General features: G+C 39.5%; 1 protein-coding gene across 14 annotated transcripts in view; it reads left to right on the top strand.

Moving 5' to 3' along the window:
- DMD (dystrophin) overlaps positions 1-17461 on the top strand; it is a 1840970-nt gene that overhangs the window by 1775370 nt on the left and 48139 nt on the right. For 11 of the 14 annotated variants that reach the window (XM_045507265.2, XM_045507267.2, XM_045507235.2 and 8 more), the window contains 4 exons: positions 83-121; positions 4505-4570; positions 5679-5744; positions 8420-8578. In XM_045507265.2, the coding sequence (XP_045363221.2) occupies positions 83-121; positions 4505-4570; positions 5679-5744; positions 8420-8578 (330 nt within the window). The remainder of the gene's footprint in view (positions 1-82; positions 122-4504; positions 4571-5678; positions 5745-8419; positions 8579-17461) is intronic. The other 3 variants (XM_045507252.2, XM_074360002.1, XM_074360004.1) reach the window with 1 other exon arrangement.

Raw genomic sequence — 17461 nt, 5'->3', positions numbered from 1 at the left:
TTTTGACCTTTCAGTAATTTGTGTCTGTGTGTGGCTGAGTTTGCCTGTGTTTCTCTTCACCACCTCATTTTTTGTTTTGCAGTCCTGTTACTCTGATCAACTTCTGGCCGGTAGATTCTGCGTGAGTACTTCTGCTGAAGGGTGCTGCTACCACCAACACATTCGCTTGCTTGATTTAAAAAAGTTTTGTTCTGTTTGTTTTGTTTTAAAGACATTTTAATTTCCCTTCATTCAATTTTTTTCTTCCCTTGGTAAGACTTTGAGAGTGCCTTCTACCCCAGGTCAGGAGAATCAGTGAGGTTTTCAGGTCCCCATCTGGTCAAATTTAAACCAACAGAAATCCTGGCCTTGAGTTCAAAGTGACATCACAGAAGCTGTTGGGTTGTTATAGTCCAGGGAGACATGTTTGTATATTCTTTCATTAGAAGCAGGGAAGAGCCTTCTGATTACATCATAACATTCTTTAGCCGTATTTCTAGAGATTCAGCGCTTTAGGGCCTTCAAAAGGGTGATAGTTTATTCTAGGGCCTGTTAAAAGTGGACCATTCAAAAATCAGTGAAATTTGTTTTATAGTACGATGTTGAGTATGGTTGAATCATTTCAATGAGGCATGCGGGCTATTTCTAATCAGGTAACTCCATGCTATTTGTGTAATCTTGATAGACGTGAGTGTCTCAGTTTTGAACTAAATGCACTTTGCTTTCTTCTCCAAGCTAAATACCCAGCTCATAAACAGTTATACATTTACACTCGAAGGAAAGTGTACTGTGGTCTTTGTTATTGCTATTGGTGTGTGTTATTAATAATACTAATACTAGATACCAACAGATAATTGATTTGTCTCAGCATTTATAATGTTATTAGAAAACTTTTTGGAGTCTGTGATTTATATATCAGCAAACAAAGTGTGCATTGTTTTAAAGTTACATTGTGTGAGGGTCTAATAACAAAATTTTGGTATTTCAGAATGTACTTCATTAAAATATTTACTTAAAGTCATATAGCTCCATTAAATATAAGACGAAAATGACCAGTTTGGAAGACAGGCTTATGTAAGAATTTACTTTATTTTTAGTGGGTCTTTTTTTATTCCACCATGTAGTTTAATTTAAAGGGGATCCTTTTTCAAAAATTCTGTAGTGATAAATGCAAACTATTAATTGAGGTTTATTTTAAGTCCTTATTAGCCTAAAGGAACTCTAGGTTTCCCTTTCTCGTTTCAAGCTGCATTATCGTGCCCTTGAATTCTGGGATATAGTGGCTCTACCTGGTTTCTTTAATAACCGTTATGCTTAAACAACTTGGGAGGTTACTTAGATTCAGTTATGTTCTTTGCTCTTAGTAATTGTTTCCTCTAACCCAGGTTGTCTATTGGTTTATAAAAGTTAAAGCTTTTCATAAATAAGAAACTGTTTAAAAAATTGATATACTGGAATCTTCAGCTTGATTGGATCCCGATAAGCAAATTGACTTACTTTGTGTTAAACTAAGTTCTAACCAATGGAGAAATCCAAAGACAAATGTGCTGAAGAATAACTTTTTAAACGCAGGGTCGGAGGTACACAGCGTAATAAACAAAGAATAACTAACAGTTCCTTAAAAGGAAAGAGAAAGAACAAAAGTGTATTATATACATAAGCTAATCAGAAAAACTCATAACCGAGTAAGTTTAATGTAACTTTTTTTAAGTAGAGGGTGATTGTTAAATTTTGAAGAACTTTAAAATTAATAACATTCTCTATTAAAAATATCCTCTCTGACAACTGAAGCCTACCGCCACTTTGCCTTTTTATAAAAGTGTTAGATTATTTAGAAATGGTGGGAAATTCTCATTTTGAGAAAGAAAACAACCCCAGGTGACTGAAGTCACTGTTTTCTTTAATACCAGTAATTTTATTAAAGCCTTTACTCATGGGATTATAAATAATTTATGAAATAAATTGTAAAGTTGTCCTATTCAGGCAGAAGAGCCAGGCCCTAAGGTGTTCTATTTTGCAAGAATTCTATCTAATGTTAACGCATCCTGTGACAATGGTAGCATTTAATACATTCGATATGGATCACAGAATTTGAAAGTTTACTGAGATACAGTCTTTTGTTTTTCCTTAGAGAGAATCCTTATTTACCTACATTTGTCATCTTATTGGAAACTAAATCTAGCATAAACCTTTTATATTCTTTGTCCACAAATGAGACAATCAAACAATATTCTTTGAGTTATTCTGCTTTGAAACGTAAATGGGTGAAAACTTATTAATGGAGTTTTCACAAAACAGAAGGTGGTGGGTCGGATGGAATTGGCTATTGGTGAGAATTGGAATAATGCTTCTGGGTGTATCGTTTTGTATTTAGGGAGTGAGAAGGAAGAACAGTATTCTTACCTTCCCTTGGAGAAGTGTTTTAGAAGGCTTTGCTTTTAGTTCTGTTTCTGGACTAAGTGGTTTTGTACTTCTACTAATTCTTGGTTTCTGAATGATTCTTCTCTGAGCAGTACTCCCTTTTGGCTCATTTTCTGGTTTCGATAGTACCTCCTTCAGTGTACATGTATATATATATGTGTGTGTATGTGTATAAATATATATATATGTATGTGTATATATGTATATATACACACACACTTTTTTTTAGATTTCCGGTTTTTTATGAGTTCTTGTGCTTATGTATGCTGTGTTAGGCGCTATGTAGATTAATAAGAAAAAGAACATGGAATTATCCTCAAGGCTAAGAATTAAAGCTCTGCATAAGATTTTCTGTGTAAGATGTTATTAAATGCTGTGCATTTACATGCCTAGTTCTCTTGGTGTAATTAATGCTCCAAGGTCTCAGGATTTCTTGCTTGATACTACCCAGATAGCAACTATTATAAAGGAAAATATATTTCCACTAATATATTTTCCTCGATGGTGGGCTTTTAGCTTATAAGAAGGATGTAATTGAAAGACTTCTCTGTTCCAAAAGATAGGGCTTATAAAGCAAATAATCCAAGCACTCAATTCTCTTGACCTACAGTGCATATTTCAAAACAAATCTTAATTTTTCTAATAATGGGCCATTCCATGGTTCTGAGAAATTAGCAGATTATCCCCAAAACTGGAGATTCACCTGGAAATCTTTGGATCTGCCTAGTAAATTGGGTACTCATCCTTTTGTTTCCTCATGACAGTTTAAGCATCTTTGTAATTCATTCCAAATTTGATTATGGTAACGCTTGACCTAGACAGCATTGGTTTCATCAGACATTTATCTCTCAGGGAAGACTTCATTTCCCTAATTATTTGCTGTAGTGTGTTGTAATCATCTTATGATGGTGTGTCTTCTTTAAGAAATATGAATTGCTAGGCCACTTCCTATATAAGCCTAGGTAACTACACAGTTTTCTCTTTTTTTAAATGTAAGGAAAAACCCCATATTCTTCTCAGTATTCTAACCGAGTCCATGAATGCTATTTAGACATTGGACTAAACTAGTCCTCTCTGAATAGATTACTGTTGACTTTTGGATTCATGCCTTTCCCTAAAGGCTTTCTCTATCAGGAGAGAAATGGAAAAGATCTTTTGTCCTATTCTAGTGAAAACAAAAAAGCACATGCCCGAACTGGTTTTCAGAACAGATGGATTTTTTTCCTAAGGTTAATCTGAGAGATATTGTATAAACTTCAAGGACAGTTAATAGATCACATGTGAATAGATGGAAACATGTTAACCCTACCAAGATTCTAATCTATGAAAGCAAAAAGAGTAGGATTTTATGCCCCCAGAGTCTACAGACCATGCATGCTGACCCTTGCCTCCTATTCCCTGCCCCCTTGTATTCTCACACATGGTACCCCTAATAAGATACATTTCCGATATTGTGATACTCTGTTGAATTTAGTTATTCTTTTTTAAGATTTCACATTATAATTTTAGGCCATTCAGTTTTACTCTATGAAGAAGTAATACAATCCTGCTGGTAAATTGGTAGATACATACTTTCTTCACAAAATTGCACAGACCATCTTGATACATGGAATCTTAAGTAGTCATGGACTGGAGTGGCCTCTTTGGAACTAAAATTGTTGACTGCAAGTGTACTAGGGGAATGTACACTTTCTATTCAATAAGAAGGCAGCTAGTAACTGGCACAGGTGTAAACTGTTTCAGATTGTAAACCACATGTGCTAACACAATTTCACAGCTGTAGGGTATGAGACATTACAAGGAAGGAGGACAAAAATGTCATGTAGACATTGTCCCCCCCAACCTTTTCTATAACTGAAACTTGCCCGAGAAGTTTGTGATCTCTATGGCTTTGGAAAAAAGCAGAAGTAGGAGAAATCATCTCTCAAACCTGGATTCTAAATACTTGATGATACAGAAGCTACAGGAACAACTAAATGTGTACATTATCCATAGAATTAGAAATGAAAGCATTCTAGGCCATGTATATAAATAACTGTGTGGTGGGGTTTTTTTCTCCATTAATGGATGGTGTCTGTGACTAATCACATTTTCTGCCTTATAGGCCTGCCTCGTCCCCTCAACTTTCACACGATGATACTCATTCACGCATTGAACATTATGCTAGCAGGTATGAGACTAGTTGAATGCCAGGCAAATATTGATTGAAATAACTAACCAAGGAAATCTAACCTATAACCATTTTAAACAAATCTTTTCTTTTTCCCCAATCTTGTCTGATTTCTACTAATCAGCTTGCCCTCTAACGTGCATGCCATTCCACTGCATGTTGTTTTTGGACCAATAAGAGCATCAGTTCAGAACAGCCTCCCCTAACCCTGGCCTTTAAACACTCCTCGTAGCTTTGTTGTGTTTTATATCCTGAGTTTGTTTAATCAACTGACTTAGAAACCATCTAACCTTCTTAGAAAACTGCTAGATCAGACATAAATATGTTAAGAAAGTATACTGTGTTGTGTGGAGAACGTGAAAGCACTGGCTTTCTATTTCTGTGTTTATTGTACATAATATGCCATAAAGAAGAGAATCATTAATTTTCCTAATCCTTGTGCCTTTCTGTCCCACCTTCTTTGTGTTGAGGTAACTTTTATATCTAAAGCCTGAATTGCTAATTGTAAGATATCTTATGCTTGTTAAATAAATCTGTAAGAGTTTGCTTAACTTTTTTTTTTTTTTAGTTGTAAAAGGAGTTTATTATTGTCTGAGATGAAGGAGGTTTTTAAAGGTAAAAATTGGTTGCAGAATGTTTGGAGAGGTTACTGTGAATCTGTCCTTTATCAATATTCTAACTGCTAAACGTGTTTATCAACCATGGGAAGCATTAACTAGCTATATGTAACTCTGTCATCAGTGGAAAGCTTTAATTGTCTTTAAAAAGAAAACCACAGGGTCGTGTAAGGTACGGGGTGTATTTGTTGTTAGGGAGGCTTTTCTCATGGAAACAAAGGCCTGTTCTCGGTGAAAGGAAGATCTATCTGCTAAGAAACAAAATTCAACTTCCCTTATAATTTAAAACAGAAATGTAAAGCTGCTAACTAGCTGTGGTCCACCGCTCACTGCCTCAGATGGTTAGGCCAACACACACATCCCTTAATATGAAGGATTCCTTTCTCCTCTTGACATGAGTTAGCCTTTAGTTTTCAGGAATGTTCGATAAGGTCTTGAATAGATTCTAAGAAGTCACATAAGTTTTAATGAGCTTTTACGTTTTTTATCAGGCTAGCAGAAATGGAAAACAGCAATGGATCTTATCTAAATGATAGCATCTCTCCTAATGAGAGCATGTAAGTATCCTGTCTCTTTTTACAAAATGTTCCTGACGATGAAATTGCTTGGAGGGATTTAGAGGTAGGGTAGCAAAGAAGATAGGAATTAGCATTTATATTCGTTTGATCTTTCAAGGAGCCATTCATTTACTTTTTTTTTTTTTTAAACTCTTGACAACCTGACACAGAATGAGTTCATCCAGATTGTGGCATTCTTGGTGTTTCAGATGGTCCAGAATGTTCCCCAAACACTTTGCCTTATTCTTATTTAATGCCACACTATCACAAATCGCAGGGTCCTAAATACTTAAATTAGATTAAATGCTTAATCTTGGACCAAACCTGCCACATACTTTAAGGGATTGGATATTAATTTTTAAAGTGCTGGCTAAGTAGTATTTTGTCCACTCATGGGGAGTGGAGATACAATCTTGGTGTAGTTGCATTGGTATTCCCATATGGTCGGTTAGTTGGGCATTTTCCTCTAGAGACCCTAAGTGGTAGATTTTTGTGATTTAGCATCTTCATGAGCAAAATAAAATGAGGCAATCTTGTGAAGGGTTTCACAAGAGGAAGTACAAATTTAGGTCACAGTTTCTTTGTGGGATGATAAGCCAGGCCTGTCAAATTTAAGGAAGGAGAGAGAGTGATGCATTACCGAGCAGGGGAACCCGTCACAGTAAGGAACACAGAGGAGTACGCCATGAACCAGCAGCCTGAGGCAGGGGAGCAGATTAAGAAGTTAATGTGGAGGAAAAAATTAAGGATCTGCCAACTGAAGAGTTAATTTAGAGAGAAGAAATCTAGTCAAAGTATAATAATGTTATAAGTTTAATAAGGTATGGATGTATCACTACTTTGTCATGGAAAATCTAGGCAAAGGGGAAAATGGTAAATTTATCATATGTAGTTTATATGGCAACCCAAAGTCACATTCAAATGAGAAACGGCCTTTAGAACGATTAGACTGAAGGAAATAGTATCAAAGTGGCATTTATACATAAATGGTTATGTAAGGCATGAGAATAAATCATCTCATCTGGTACATAAAGGCGATCAAGTTAATAATAAAGAATAAAATCGACACTCAGCCATTCATATATGATCAAGTTGCCTAAAAGAAAACAACCTTTTCCCCAAACAAAACTTGGTGCATTCTTTTTCTTAGCTATGGGGGAAAGTATTAATAGAATGAATAATAAAATACTTTGACAGAAAAATAGTTAACCAAAGTATCAGCCAAATGTAAACAACCTGAATGATTTGCTTCTTTGGGTCACTGATTTGAACATGAGAAGCTCTCGCACATTCAAATTAATTCAAGTTGTATCTGTGTAATAATGGCTGCCACTTGGTGACTGCTTAAGAGAACAGTGAGAGAAGTTTAATTCTAGCTGTTCTAGCAATAAAATTTCCGAGTTTGGAAGAGGGCTAGTAAATCAGGTGGTAAAACAGCTTTTATTTTTAAATGAAATTTAGCTTTCTTTAGCTTATTCTGAGGACGTAAAATCCATTTTGACTCAGTGTTGGATGGTAAAATCATGATATTTTGGGGGCAGGTCTGGGGAAGTGATTTGATAGATTGGTTGATCTCACTTAAACATTTGTCTTTACCATCCAATAATTATTTTTAGTCAACTGTTAACTTTTCAACCAATTATCTGGCCTGACGGACCAAAATCGTTTAAATCAGGAGGATTTTTTCCCTCAGTATCTGAATTTTTTTTCAACTCAGAACACAAGGAGATGAGAAAAGGAAATTAAATGAGTGTGGAGAGGGAAGTATTAACGTATCATCTTACTAGTATCTAGCCAGAAACAGAACTTTAGCCTCCCATTAAGAATAGAATGGAGTTCTTATAACTTGGAGGTACACAGGCTTTTCAGGAGCTAGGAGCATTGGGTTTAGAAAATAATTTCTCCAGTGTACTGGAGAGTTCCTGGGTTTAAGGAGAAAGATTGTAACTGCCTCCCAAAATAAAAGCCTTTGGCCTCTTGGTTGCCCAAGATTAGTCTTTAAAAGCTGCTCTAAGGAATGAGTTGTTCAGTCCTCTTATAATTAGTCACCTTAATGGCTTTTTTTTTCCCCTTCCAATTTTTGTGTTTCTATCTAAACAATAATTAAATGAAACAGTTGTTTTATCTGTAGTTTTATTATTGTTACCAGCCTGCCTCTGTGGCTTAATAAGTAAGTTCAGACTGGCTCACCAAAGCAACACTTTCGGGTTTCATTGCCTTCTACTGAAGAAAATATTTGCTCTGTTCTTTTATGGGCTTCAGTTTTTTCCTGGTCAGTATCAACAATAGTGTGGGTGAGTGAGCAGATTATCTTGACAGGCTTGGTAGCAAAACATTATACAGCCATTATTATGTCGCTTAATATTTACTAACGATTGGTTAAACTGTCGACATGGAGCCCCAGTGTTGCTGTAATTCTGCTGTTCGTTTACCCATGTAAATAGGCCACCCAGATTCAGTGGAGAATTTGAGCCAGGGATCCTTGGAATTGTCACCAATAGGATGGTAGAGCACAACCTCAACAATGTCACAGTGTCTTCAGAAATAGGAAAAGGGGTCTAATTAATTGTTAAGAGCAAATAACTGTTTCTCTTTTAAAATACACACCTGAGTCCCTGACCCCCAAAAGCAAAATAAGGGGGGAAAAAACCAAAACCTTTGATTTTATTTTCCAGAGATGATGAACATTTGTTAATCCAGCATTACTGCCAAAGTTTGAACCAGGACTCCCCCCTGAGCCAGCCTCGTAGTCCTGCCCAGATCTTGATTTCCTTAGAGAGTGAGGAAAGAGGGGAGCTAGAGAGAATCCTAGCAGATCTTGAGGAAGAAAACAGGTGAGTTTTCTTTCTAGCTTTGTCGTTGGTATGCAGAGCGCATACACTTGCGCACATAGAAAAGCGCCAGGAATCTTCACTTAGAGTCGTTCTATGTCTAATTGTTTGCTCCAATAATCTGCGTAGCTCCATTTACAGATTTTCTCTCTCTCTTTTTTGTATCTGAAACAAGAAAATGAATGCAACAGCATAAGTAAGAAATCATACTTTAGGTGTTAAAGGAGTTAATGCTGATGGTGGTATTTGATTTGTTGCATGTGTTTCAGAGGCTTTGATTTTATATTTGAGAATAGAATGTAAGAACAAAGTAGGTCATTTAATTTTATGGTTATATGATTTGTACATGTGTTTGCCCATATGATCTATCTTAAAGCACTTAAGGAAGTAGGCTCATTGGTCATATTTGGGTATGAATTAGTTCATCTTATTTTTCATCATCAAACACAAAAATCATTTATGCTCACCGTCCTAGCAGATTAGTGAGGCAATTGCAGTTGTCAGTCATCACCCGAAAAAGATGTTCATGGGAAAAGAGCAGAAATTATAAAAGTATAAGACTAAAGACAATTTCATAATGATGGCACAGAGGACAAAGATGTAAAAATCTGGCGTACTGTGTGGTGTCAGGTTAATGCAAATCATTGGACTTTTACTTTTGTATTACATTTATTGTATCACAGGTCCCTTGGTTAAGAAAGGCTTTTTGCACATGATCACTTCTAACTCAGTGTGCCTTCTTTAGACAGATGCCACCAGGCGAGTCTTTAAAGGAGCAGTTGCTCAAATTTATGGGACTTGAGTACTTTCATCTCTTTGGTTTAGCCCAAGGCACAAAGACCTCTTAATCTAGGCAACACAGTGTGTCTGAGAACCAGAGCCCTCGGGGAGTATGTCACCTCAAGATGAAAAGGCAAACTGCCGTTTATCCACTGCTGTCTGCTGCCACTGCCCTCTTTCTAGCTCTCAGTGCCTCTGACCAACGCTCCTTATCTGGTCGGCTTCCCTTTAGTCTCCTTCCCAGCCCTCCAATACATCCTCTGTACTGACTTCTAGTTGCGCAGCTTTCCAGAACCAAGACCCATCATGGCGCTCTTCCTTCATTGGATTTCTGCATCTAGAAAAAAACCCAGCTTCTCAGCTGGGCATTTAAAACCTTCCACAATTTTCTCTTGACCTGCTTTTTTCACAGCTTCATCTTTTGTACCTGTATTCTGGCCATGCTGTTGTAGCTACTGGTTCTGAATGCATCCTGCCCTCATCCACTTTCTGGGTCAAGCTCAAGCTTGCTTCTCAGCCTCACTGCCCACCCGCATCCCTCCACTGCCACATCTGGCAAAAGAGTCCTACCCATCCTCCACGCCTTTGCTCTGAATTATTTCCCCTGTTAGATCCCTGCATTTGGAAGTAATCTATCTTTTGTTTATATTCCCAGAATACTGGACCTTTCTCAAAGAACTCTGTGACAGTTTGCCTTTTTATCAGTTACTCCCAATGCCTCCCTCTGATGGAGATAGTGAATGCCTTGGGAATGAGAACTGTGTCTTAATTCTCTTAATGTCCTCTATAGTACCTAGCACAATGTGACCATTTACTGGGTGCTCTGGAAATGTTTGGTAAAACCTAAAACTACAGGGAGGATGTCACATGAGTACCATCCAGGAGGTAATATGGAACATTCAGTTGGTTTTATTGGTAACATTATTTTTGGCCTTATTTGTAAGACTGGCAATGAGTATAATGGTAGGTAAAACCTTTCCCTTTACTTTATTAATAATCATCATTAGGTTCATTTATGTTAAATCTTTCAATATTTTAAAGGTCAGTCAAATAGGAAGAAAAAGCTGGGCTTGGCATTAGAAGTAAAATTTGATGTTACCCAGGAATAAAAATAGATTTGTAATATCTAATTGTTGCTGTTGTATAATATGTCTTCTTACCTCATTGGTCAAGAGTTCTGTCTTATTATTAGCATGCTTCCCTTCCATACCGTGACAGCCAGGCCAAGTGTTGGTGCAGAGTACTGAAGCTACCATTTATATATATTTCATCATTTTCAGGGCACTTGAATGCATTTTGGGTCATTTAATCTTCCTAAAAGTTCTGTATGGAAGATGGATGGAAGAATGCAGGTTCAGAGAGGTTCAAATGGTTTGACCCAGATTTCACATTCGCCAGTGGCAGAACCGAATTCAAATCCAGATTTTCTGACTCTAAATAGCCAACTCAACCTTGCAGCAGAGCATAAAGAAGAGTCATTCTGTGTAAAAATCATTTACATGAAATTGTGCATTCTTTATAAATATCATTTATGTAGAATTGTGGCACATTCCATGGAAGGTACCTTAACTTGAGGGAATAATTTTAGGACCAGACATGAATAAACCAGTCCATCTATGTGTGGTACAGTGATAACCACTTTACCCTGAAAGATGTCCAAGATGTCAAGAATGAGATGGTTTATTCTCTGAAAGAAAAAATAAATTACACCAGGGCTGCGTAAAGGTCCAAAATGAAGAACCTGCTGTTAATGAAAATCTTTCTGTAAGTTATCTTGACCCTCAAGTAAAGGTCAGGATGACCTTCCTTCTTTCTCTGTCTACTTTATCACATTTTCACTTCCTCTCAAATCCCAAAGAAATATCTCTGCAGAGCTCCCCTCCTGGAAGTAGCCGGTCTGCTTCCCTTTGCTCTTCCTCTCCTGTTGTCTTGCATTTCTTCTCAAAGAGCTTCAGAGCCATAGCTTTGCCTTCATGGTCCTTGAATTCAGTGTTGCTTAAGGAGCCTTTAGTTCACCATTTCCTGTCTTTCCGCTGAGAGAATCCATGGGAGGTCATTAGATGCACCGCCCTCAGTGCCTGCCAAGCTGGCTGTATTTCCCAAGTCAGATGGGCTACATAATATGACAACTCCAAGCATGCTTTTAGAGAAAACGGGGAAGAATATTTAAAATTGGGAGTGTCCCATGTCCTTCGGACATGTACTTACTATATCTGTGTATTTTGTGTTCCTTTATTCTGTAGGAAGAACTTGTCTCCAAATGACACTTAGCAAAGGAAAGAGGCTTGGAGATCACAATTCCTGACCAGACATCTTATTGAATTCTGTTATTCTTATTCATGACCCCTCCCCACCATCCCCTTGAAAACAGGAAGTGGCTAATTAGGAAGTGTCTCAGGGGTGTCTTATCTCTGTCTTTAGAATTCCATTTCTCCCAATTGTTGCATGGAGCATTCAATAAATATTTGTTGAATAAGTTAATGAATAAATGAATTGAAATGAAGCTGAATTTATTTTCCTTGTAGCACTCATGCATGTACTTTTGGCTGAAATTCTTTTTACAACCTAATTTCATAGAGAAAAGCCTTTTGAAAGCTTTTCTTCTGCTTGCTTTTCAGAATACGTCCCTGTTACAAACTTCTTTGATTAGCGCCAAGCATTGCTTTGTCATAAATTTAGAACGTTCAAAATTCATTTTCTAAATCCTAAGCCCTGCGTGTCTCCCCCCCACTGGCATTCTCTGATTCTTGGCTTATGCCACAAAGATAAGGCGGAAGCTCTGAGCAAAAGCTTAGAATTTTCTCAATAGTGTCTCTCATAAATTTGAGTGACTAGTGACTTAGACAATCTTTGACGTTTCACTTCTGCATAGTGTCTCACCCTCATACCACAGATAACTCTGATTCACCTGTTTGGTAGACCAGTTGGATGTTGAGAATTTGCTCCATTGTGTATCCTTGGCGTTGCAAAAGTTTTCTTTTTTCCTGCCTAGATTAAAGCCTACAATCTCCTGACTTAAATCTGTAGTGGCACCTTATGACGTATTTTTCTCTGCACTGTCTAAATGAACTCAGACTTGCTCTGAAATTCTATGTACGACCCTAACAATGAAAAGGTACCCTTTATGAGAGACAAAAACCCATTCTCATTCTGCTGCCTGCACATCAAATTCATTAGGTTGCTCCCAAGTCTAAAAGGAGGGTAAATGCTAACCTGATCCGCTGTGAAGCGTAAAGTTAATTCGAGTTGTTAGGAGATGTAACATGACAACGGGGGACTCTGGGCTCTTAGTACCTACTCAGTACCTTTCATGTGTCTTTTTTTGGGTGACCAGTCATGATGCAGCCTCAGTCTGAGTTTCCTCTTGCTCCTTTTCATTCCTCCAGTGGTTATACGGATCGTTAATGTTATGGTCAGAGAAGTTCTAGATCAGTTACTTGTACCACTGAGTTAAACTAGCTGGAGATCGTGATCCTGTTGCTTTGCCTTGTAAATGATGGGTGACTGGGCCTGGGGCTGGTGGTTTTCAGTCTTCACAGTGTCAGGACGTCTTTATTCCGTGTTCCTTCCTTAGGTCTTCGTATGAGTCTCAAATGGTGGTGAGGAGATGGCCAAGAGGAAGGGAAGCTGAAGGGGGTCAGGAGTGGGCGTTCCAAGCAGTAAGGAGCATAAACAGGGGTGTCAGGGAGGAGCAGCAGCGCATGATTGGGAAACCGCAAGCCATGTGTGACTTCTGTAACAGGGCAAGAAGCGGGAGGAGATGAGACCAGGCAGGTGGGGAAGGACACGGTGCCATGCTGCGGCTCCTCACCTGGTACAGGGAGCCACTCCTGGGTGCCAGCCAGCAGTCATGCTGTTGGATTTACACTTCGATGCGTCACTCGGGCAGCTGTGTTGGGAGTGAGCGTGAAAAGCACGATCCAGGAAGAAGGAAGTCAAACTGGGCATGAGTGTGGAAGCCCAGGAAAGAGATGATAAGGGCCTAAAGGAAGGTTGTAGAAATGGGGAGGATGGGCTGAATCTGAGTGCTGTTTTAGGGGAGGGGCTGAGCTGTTTGGCTGCTTCCGTGGGTCTGGGGAGGGAAGGCACCAGTCCCAGTTCCGGCCCGTGCGTGGCGAGACGGTGGTTGTTGGCAGCGGGGACCGACGATGCGGGAGGAGTAGGGGCAGGTTGGTTCTTTCGCTCAGCCGTGTTGATAGAGGGCCCTCCTCAAGGGTCGAGTAGCTGGAAGGTGGTGAATGGGCTACAGGAGACGGTGAGTTTGAGGCGCCGGTGACTCAGCCACGTACACGTGTCTGACAGTGAGAAGGGGAGCTGTGGAGCTTGCGGGACAGGTGTGGGCCAGAGAGGACAGAGCTGTGAGGCACCAGCTCACCAATGAAGTTGAAACTGAGTGAATTTATCTCCCCAAGGAGCGCGTGGCAGATGGAGGGCGCTGGGCCTGGGAGAACTCTGGAAGATGTGAACGTTAAAGTGTTTATTTAGTTACTTTGATCCTTTAATCCACACAGAGTATGAGATATCTGAAGGATTCGGAAGGCATATGGAGAACCGTGAGCCCCTCTCCAGCCCTGTCCCCTGGCTGTGGTGCTCCCAGCTCTGGAGCCCAGCCACCACCTTTTCTGGCTTCTCATGTACCCTTTCAAGGATATTCTCCACGTATGCAGATATTTACACATATGTTTGTGGGTTTGGGGATTATTTCACACAGTGCTGTGTAGTATTCCCACTGGTCTTCTGGTGGTACTTAAAGATCCCTGATTTCTTTCCATGTGCTGGAGGAATATGCCAGAAAAAGAGGGGAGGAGAGCATGGGAGTGGTAGGAGCAGCTTCCCAGAGGAGGCAGGAGGGAGAGGGGCAGCAGGGCACAGGAGGAGGCATGGTTTTGAGTGAGAGAAGGGCCCCCTGAGAAAATAGCATTGTAGGTGAGGAACTCAGGGTAGGGAAGAGGGGCCAGGAAGATAACACTGAATGTTAACTTTCCAATAGACATCCTTGGTAATTAGTACAGAAACAGATTCTGACAGCTGGTCTGTACATGGCTATTAAGTTGGATTAGGGGGAAAAGAGGAGTATACAAGAAATGCAATGAAACGGGGCCTTCATGTCACTTGGCAGTTTGAGCCCCCAAGCAAAGGGCCGCAGCGCCTTTTTATTTTTATTTCTTTATTTCATTTTTTAGTAAGGAGAGACTTTATTTGAAAGGATTATTGCATGTGGGGAGAGGGACTATTGCCATAGGGAGCATGCAAGTGTGTAAAGAGTTAGGCAAAAAGTGGTTTTCTTTCACAGAGAGGAGTGACAAAGCTGGAGGCTCTTTTGCCCTGAGCCCAGTCAGCTCTCGGGAGGGCCGGCATCCTGGGCCAGGCTGAGAGTGGGCCAAAGTTCAGAGGCCCGGAGGAAGGAGGGATGCTTAGCCACAGTTTGATTAACAAGCATTTTGTCCAGTTGATCAGTGGGAATGAAACAGTTCAGGTAATCCTTTATTAGGCAAAGGATGGGAATTAGTAGGATTCGTGTCTAGCCTTGTCTTCGGTCAGCAGTGGGGCATCCTTGAGCGTTACCTTAGTCATTTGGGGAAGGATGGTTTTTTGTTGTAATCTTTTTTTCCAGGACATGACAGGGAGGGGGATTTCTCCAGCCTCGCTCTTTTCAGGTAATTTTCCACACTGTCGATGATAAAACGTCCAGGACCCAAAGTCACTCGATGCAGAGCCTTTTTAGATAAAGGGAGCTAGTTTCCCCCCAGACCACCAGGCTCTTTCATGGCAAGAGAAGCCACTGTATGGAGGGAAGCGGAAGGGCCTACCCATTGCATTTAATAAGCTGTGCATGAGGCAAGCGCCTCAGCTCTCCCCAGGCAGGGACGGCAGTTACTCGGGCTGGGGTCACCATGTTTCAGAGGCTCAGTTTCTAACTAACCAATCCGATACTTAGATCTCCTTCAGTCTATCCAGAGTTAATCACAGCTGGAGGGGACCAGTTCATCCTATCCAATTCATGGATGTAAATAGATTACCCAGAATGGCAATTTATTTCCCCCTTTATCCAAATTCTCCCTCTTTTTAACTGTCTTGTTATACTAAGTGTATTTATGTTGCATTAAATCTTTTTGGGGCAACAGCGAGAGGTTTAAGTACAAATAGTAAATCTATTTAGATGGGGAATGTATATATTTTTTAAAGACTGGAGTTGTCACTCCATTCTAGAGTCCTCTGTCTTAGATGTCTTGGAGATGAAAACCAAAATAAAATTGTCCGCTGAGCCTGGATCTTGGCATAGGAGATTGGATAGTTATGAAGACTACTTCATATCACAGGGAAACCAGAGTACCCCTCTAATGAGAATAATATTCACAACTTACTGGTACAACTGCCATCTTCCTAGAATAGGCTGGATAAAAGCTGAAATTCTTAAAATCCAGTTTCCCTTTTTAGATCTTCCATGAAGACCCTCATCCTCCTCTTGGCTTTTATTACCAGACCATCCTGCTATAATAGAATTGACTGTACTGTTAAGTTTCCTTAGTTACTTTCCAGGCCTGAGGATATCATTCCATTCACTTGAACAGATAATTAGTGAATGCTTAACAGGTTTTTCAACCTGCCAGGAGTATATAAAGGAACAAGCCTTAGTTCTTACCCTCCTGGAGCTCAAAATTTAATAAAAAGGCATTAAAATATAAAGAACTAATTAGAACCCAGTGTTACAAGTGATCGAGGGGCACAGAGGTGAAGGATTAATTCTGTGTGAGGGATCGAAGAGACTTTAACAAAGAGAGTTGAAGATAAAGATTGAATAGGAGTTTTCCAGGCTGCGAGAGTGGAGGGTAAGGATGAGCTTTCCAGACTGCTGGGGCAGCGAGCAATGTGGGGCCAGAGCACAAGATGAAAGGATCAAGAGAGTAGTGGTGTGGTAGGTGCAGTCCCACTGTTTAAATGGCTTCATGTGTCAGACAAAGGAGTTTGGATTTTATTTTATAAGCAGTTGATCAGTGAAGGTTTTTTGAGGTGGGGATGATTGAGAAAAATAATTACAGGCAGGGAGCTAAAGCCATGGAGATTGGTAGAAGGAAAGTGGAATCATTCATTGGAAGATGGACAGGTTCTGAACTAAGAATATCTTAGGCAAGTGAAGAAGGAATGAAGAAACGGGAAGGTCACTGAATGAATGAGGCCAGGGGAGATGGGAAAGGGATGAACTGCGTGTTACGAAATTGTTTAATGAGGGAACTGGGAAATAATCATTAAAAAACAAAACAACATAGAACACACAAGAAAAGCTACTGATTAGCCAAGGTCAATGGATAGAGAAAAAGAACTATGTATTAGGCATACTGAGTTCTGTTTGCCCAAGGAGATTCAAGTGGAAATGTCCTATACTGATTTTATGTATTCACTTTCCAAGAAGGAATTTAAAAAAAAAAGAAGAAGAAGAAAGAAAGCCTAGTAGTAAGATTCCTGAAATATAATCAGTAAATCAGTGAACATAGTAGAGATTGGCTTAGTTGATATAATTGTGTTTAAAATTCGGTCTGAGGTTCCCTGCAGGCAGGGGGAGAAGAGGAAACAGTGATTTGTCTCTCTCTCAATGTTGGATGAAAGAAGCATGCAATTTTCTAAGGAAACACCATAGTTTTCTTGGCTCTAAATAACAGTAAAAACAAATAGCTGTCATTTGACTGCTTGCTATGGACTGGAACTGTTTTGAGTACATGTAAGATCTTATTTAATCCTCACAACAACCCTATGAAGAAGAGGCTGTTTCCCAAATAAAGACTCCGCGGCACAGAGTATGAAGGACATGTCATACAGCTAGCAAGGCATGGGGCCTGGATTCAAACTCAGGCATTCCTGGACTCATAACAGTGTTAATGCTTGGTGTGATTGCTGGCTAGTGTCCTTATCAGTATTTTTATGACAAAGACCAAAGGAAATTTTATGTGGCTGCCTCTAGTGCCCTTTATTAATTGTGGCTATCTTACCACTAAAGACCAAACAAATGATGACAGTTCTCCATAGACGGTGGTCACTGTTGCCCAAAATGTGTTCTGCAGAATACCTCTAAGATAATCTGAAGAAAACTGATTCTAAAGACAGATAAAC

This window comes from Camelus bactrianus, chromosome X, assembly GCF_048773025.1.
Source record: "Camelus bactrianus isolate YW-2024 breed Bactrian camel chromosome X, ASM4877302v1, whole genome shotgun sequence".
NCBI classification, from domain to species: Eukaryota; Metazoa; Chordata; class Mammalia; order Artiodactyla; family Camelidae; genus Camelus; species Camelus bactrianus.
The sequence above is the reverse complement of the archived record's forward strand: the minus strand, read 5'-3'. Positions and strand labels throughout refer to the sequence as shown.